The 6,000-nt window shown below is 33.6% G+C and overlaps 1 protein-coding gene across 1 annotated transcript; it reads right to left on the reverse strand.

Moving 5' to 3' along the window:
• Positions 1–801: 801 nt before the first annotated feature.
• On the reverse strand, positions 802–3,404 carry LOC118275071 (uncharacterized). Its single transcript, XM_035592927.2, has 2 exons — positions 3,094–3,404; positions 802–1,514 (listed from the first exon to the last, which is right to left on the reverse strand). The coding sequence occupies exons 1-2, from the start codon at positions 3,127–3,129 to the stop codon at positions 891–893; spliced, it is 660 nt and encodes a 219-aa protein (XP_035448820.2). The 5' UTR covers positions 3,130–3,404; the 3' UTR covers positions 802–890.
• Positions 3,405–6,000: the final 2,596 nt, after the last annotated feature.

Below are 6,000 nucleotides of genomic sequence, written 5' to 3' on the forward strand. Positions count from 1 at the left end.
CATTTATTCATTAACATCATAATCATTATTTTCATCATCAGAACCCTTGACATTGATTGAAGATCAATCTTCAACCACTGCCAGCCTGTTAGCCACTAATTTACCTAACCTTACGATGTTATACCTAATCCATTAACTTAACATCAATAAACACACGAACTTTAAGTACCTACATAATATTCAAGCATTAGGATTTCCCCGAAGGAATTGTTCAAACAATATTCATAAGTTAATGAGAACTAAGAAGCAATTAGAGACCACATTAATATAAAACAATACATTATAGAAGTTAAAGAAGTATATAGGGATATATATATTTTTTTTACATTGCCCAACACTAGGATTTTCTCCTGTGCCGTGGGTGCGTTTACAAACATACAAGTAAACATACACATGACACCCAGACCCGAAACAACAATTTGTGGATCACACAAACAGTTTTTCCGTGCGAGAATCGAACCCGCTACACGTTGCGCGGCAGCCGGTTGCCCAGCACCGCACCAATCGTGCAGATATTATACTAGGAAGTACTAGACGGTCTGTGATAACTGTGATATCCTTCAACAGATTAGGGTACGTAAAAAGCAAGTTTATATACATACCGTATGGTTTCAAGCCATGCTGGAGGCTCATATTCTTGAGCAGCCAGCGTTAGTCGAGTTTCTCGTCAAACAGTTACGTGAGTAAGCCAGCCGATAACATAACAATAAACTGTCATCAAAATGTAAACAGTAGAACAATATTATACGAATTTTTACGATGTTGTTTTCTAGATAGGTCACGTAAAAGTCAAATAAGAACTTTCAACAAACAGAGTCAATATTTATTTCTTAAATGTAACTTACATCGTATTCATAACATCCTAAATTTACTTCCAACTAGATTATTGACTAATATTCATTAACAGCATAATTTTTCTCTTTATCCACAGTCACATCTTCGTTTTTATGAAAAAACTTGTAGACGCCATCAATAAACCCTTTTTGTAGGTTCTGAAAACATTCCTTAACACCTTTTAGGAAACCAACAACTTTGTTTTCTTTTATTTCTTCTTTTTCGAACTCAGCATCGATGTGTATGCTCACACGATTCTTCTTATTTTTAGGTATATTACTATTGGCTTCTGTGACAGTTACTTTGTCTGTAGCATTAGCTATATTAAGTTGAGGTCTTTTAGTGTAAAAAATGTGTATAGGTCCTGCTTTAGTCCTATCATCTGGAATGTCTAAAACAGCCTCTGTAACTTGGTATGATCCATAAGGCGGATAAGATATGATGGCTTCAGAATTTTCGGCGTCAATATCCTCTTCTTCTTCGTCGGTTTTATTTATATCATCTTCTGGTTTTTCCTCTATGCCAGTTGGTACAGGAGGTACTGCTGCGCCACCTGCTGGTTCATCTATTGGTTCATTTACTAGTTTTCGTGGTGCATGAACGTTGTAAACTAGGTGGTCTGATGACGGTGAGAATATTTCAGAGGAGATATCGTCTGCGAAAATTTTCGTTATGAAAACCTGTGAAAGAAAGTTTTATCTGTTTAAGACTTATTAGCATCTCCAAAATAGATGTGAAAATATCTACTACGCAAGAAGTAAATAGGACGTCCACCCACAAGGTCGTCAGACCTGACTAAGGACGCAGGGAGCCGTTGGATGCAGGTCGCTTACAATCGGCCTATCTGGAAGTCATTGGGGAAGACTTATGTTCAGTAGTGGACGTCTTGTGATGAGAAATAAATAAAGTTTGTAGAACGATATAAATCTTTTATACAGGGTGTAAGCGGAACGCTCCCGAAAAACGCCACAAATTGTTTATGTTTTTATAATTTTAATCGTTTTTGTGTTTGTATTATTCATGCTATATTAAAATTCAGCATTAGATTACAATTATTATTACTTAAAATAAACATTGAATTCTTTATTTTTTTTTAAATAATACACGTTTTTTACCATCACCTGTTTGCGACGTTTGGGAGCGTTCCGCTTACACCCTGTATGTACAACAATTTAATAATCTTGATATAGTTTTCTAAAATAGTTGCCTAACAGAGAAAAATACAACTCTAAAGAGAAATACAAAAACAACAATTCTAGAATAAATCTTAGTAAAAATGTAAAACAGAAAAAGATACCTACAATCACCAATTAGATAGATTGCTTACCCATCTTCCAAATGATACAAAATTAAAAACATTTCCATCTTGAGACAAAAATAGCTAAATTATGAAAAAACACACACGGCAAATGTGTTCTTATTATTGGTAAGGTATGAAGAGGTAAATACGATCCCTCCTTTGATTAGAGGTGAATAACATTTGGAGTTTGTTCAAGAGGTATAATAACTTTAAGAGGTATGTTCAAAGACCTTTATATTTGTACCACATATTATATATAGTACCTATATGTAGTTATGGATCGTAATTTACTTTTTTTGTTGATGTATCAGTTTCATCTTTTTAAATTAATGTGTTATCTATTTCTAAATCTTCTTTCGTTTCTTATTTAATTCGTTTGATTTTCTATTATGTATATTGTGACTGGTATATTGTCATATGGTTTAATTATCTATTTTAAATTTCGTTATTAATAGGGATGGTGATATTATGTAAAATCTATTTAGTCCGTCAGTTACGTAAAGATAAAATATTAGACACGTATTTCTAATTTGTCATATAAGATAACAATACTTAAATAAAGCGAAACAAAGTTTAAGATGGTGAGCAAATACGTCATTTCTACGTATAAAACACACCCAGAAGTGACATCAGGCGGTATTTCAAATCAATATATCTCCGAAAGTATTTGTTTCCGTAAGAAAATAAAAATACGTGTCTAATGTTTTAAAATAATCTACAAGACATATAACTGTAGGTGATAGAATATATTGTCTCAATTTACATTAAAGTGCAGTTTTCTTATTTATGTTTTAGACACAGCTAATAAATAAATCAGAGTAGTTTTCGCTTCACTACATTTAGAAATATATTGTATTTATAATAGAAATTGAAATTATAGAAGTCTTTAGAAAACTATAATGGAACAAAATGAAAGGCAAAGAAAAAACATTCAAAAATAAAATAGTTATTCCACTTACCAACGATATAAATAATCGCACAGACATTATAAGCATTAATAATAGACCAAACAAGTCAGTTGACAAAATTAAACTGTTACAAATAAATTCAGACACAATGTAATTCACAAAAAATACGGGTCTTATCGGCAAAATTATACCAAATTCACTTTTCACTGTACCAAGGGAACGCCAGGTCGCATTTAGTTTTTATAACTGCCATGAGCCGTAGATATGTATCGAATTAATCATGGATTTTAAGGTGTGATCCCGATACACTCGACAAAAAATCGCAATGTATTGTCTTAGGTGTTGTGACGCAAAAATATTAGAGCCTAAAATAGGTTCGACCGAGATAAAGACAGTTGTAATAATGCTAAGTTCAAGAAGTCACGATTGGTCGCAAAAAAGAAGGAAAATGTTATTTTAGCTTCACTTGAGTGGATTAGGTATAAAAAGGAACACTTTTTTTTGTTTAATTACTTACATTGAACGTTTTTTTTTTGTGTTCAGAAAAAGCTGTGTCGTTAATTTTGACAATGGTGGCGTCTCTTTAAATGGCGGTTTTATTAAGAGGCAATCTTGTTCTAGTAAAATCTTGTTTTATTGATCTTAATCTAAAAAAATAAGTGCAATTACTTTTTTTGTCTCTGATGAAGAACGGATGGGTATTATTGACTCTGCTGAACTTGTAGCTGTTTATATAATTTCGTTTACCATCTAATTTATCTTAATCCATAACACGAAATCAGGAAGTAATTATGGTAAGATTTCCCAACCCTATTACAAAAAGCACCCATGTTTAAAAAAGTCGTTCGCATCAAGACCACACCTTAAAACATGAACTATAAAAAACGCGACAGTCATACCGTGACTATTGCCGGGAAATCCTTTCCATTCGGGTTGTTTCATACATTGCTGTGCGATGTCTCATTGGCAGGCTAGTACTAGGAACTTAAGGAGCAATGGATGATATCCTGGATCTGGCTAGCTCCTATTGAATGACCTTGAAGATGGTTCTAAGAAAAAGCTCCGGTTCTTTCGTACCTAAATGTAGTTTTTAAGGCGGGATTTTATACATACTTGGAGTCATTTAATGGTTACTTAACCCAGTCCTTAGCAATTGTTTTCGATACAAAATTGTTACTAAGGAATAGTTTATGTAATTGTTAAATGTCTCTGAGTACGGCAGTTATTGGTTTTTAGGGAATATTTTTTTTAGTTCCTGGAATAACGGAGAGGTTATCAGTTCATGGTCAATTGTGAAAAGTGGGTTAACACTTTAACAATTTAATTCTTATGTAATTCGTATGAGGGCTATTTTCCATACATCGATGGTACTACCAAGGTTACTGATAATCCCTTGCGCTTTATTTTGTAATTAATTTGGTATCCTGTACCTATAAAAATATCCGTTTATTTCTTCTCTAATGGAAATATTGGTTTATTTTGTTGCTTTACTAAATAATTACAGGTTAGTCAACCAGTAATCAAATTAAATAAAATATATTACTTGCATATCTAAAAAGAAATACGTTTACATGTAATTCTTACATTCAACAGTTCTTTCCTCATCAATTAATTTGTATGAAACATTGGCAATACTCTATTATTTTTGTTTTATCTTAATATAAATAACAGGTTCTTATAAGGTATTTAGATTTTATGGTTTTTAAAACATTTGTGTCTATTGTAGAGACGGCACAATTAATAAAAAATAATTTGAAAAACCGAAGTCATAACATAGTCTACATAAAAATATATATCGCACTATCTAAATCAAGAACTAAGTTTCGTCACATCTTAAATCCTATTCCTCCTGCGATTATTCCTGAGAATTGTTGAATCTCCGAAACCCAAAAAACCTTTCGACCAAATAAGGTTTATTGTTATTCTGTGTTTATTGGGACAACTACCTACAATATGCTTGGACAGTAATTCTGGGAATAAGTTTAAATTACAAAACGCCTGATGCCTGGTCACACTTTCCTCTTTCCTCATATTCTGACAACTTGTGAATACTCCGAATACAACAAAAGAATTAAAAAATCTTTAATAAACAATACTCCTTCCTATAGTTCTGTAAAAGGTTCGTATTAATTTGGAAAATTCCAACATTCTCATGACCAACACTAAAAAAAGTTCAAATCTAAATACAGATAACATTACCTTATATCCGTTCCTACTCCTAGGGCGCCAATGGATTATTGTTTCTCCTCAAAAAAAGCCATCATTATATCAGCCGCAGCACAAGACATCAAGGTTACAGCCATCATATTTTGATTGTGGGAATCGTCAGGCATCGGCACGAATGGGCCGGCTCTACCGGAGTGATACCACGGCTGAGCAGAAAATCGACTTGAAAAAACGTCTTTCTGTCGTGTGAGTGAAGTCGGAGGCCCAATTACTCCCCTTTCCAATCATTCCTAACCCCCAACCCTGGTGTTTCAAGTGTCCATGGGCGGCGGCGATTGCTTACCATCAGGTGATCTGCTCGTTTACCGGCTTATTCAATAAAAAAAATCCATGACTATTGCTTCCGGCTTGACCGGCTTCCATGACTGTCAAATTGATTAGTTAGAAGCATACGACACGGCTATATTTATTACCTAAGTATTTAGTACTTTTAACTTAGTAGGTAATAAAATAAATCTAGTCAAAGCTCTCAATACCTTTTGTTCTTCTCAACAATAAACCGGATCAGATCAGTGAAGTATGACACATAGCCACAGGTATCGGAATACTTGCGTTATTTCCAGAAATGGCTGCCCAGTTATTATATCCGTATTATATCTATACATAGGTAGTATTGCATTATGAATCATACAATCTTTTGTGACGATGATGTGTGCGAATTGGAACTTAAATTGAAACCATAATTGACTGCACGGTTGGTGCGGTGGCTGTGCGACCGGCTGCCGTGCAAAG

Source organism: Spodoptera frugiperda, chromosome 11 (assembly GCF_023101765.2).
Source record: "Spodoptera frugiperda isolate SF20-4 chromosome 11, AGI-APGP_CSIRO_Sfru_2.0, whole genome shotgun sequence".
Classification (NCBI taxonomy): Eukaryota; Metazoa; Arthropoda; class Insecta; order Lepidoptera; family Noctuidae; genus Spodoptera; species Spodoptera frugiperda.

What these genes read in the sequence shown, in the direction of transcription:
- LOC118275071 (XM_035592927.2), bottom strand. Translation starts at nt 3,129, where the DNA reads ATGCTTATAATGTCTGTGCGATTATTTATATCGTTG. An exon ending in TGCGATTATTTATATCGTTG is followed by an intron (nt 1,515 to 3,093) that starts GTAAGTGGAATA and finishes TTTCTTTCACAG; the next exon opens with GTTTTCATAACGAAAATTTT.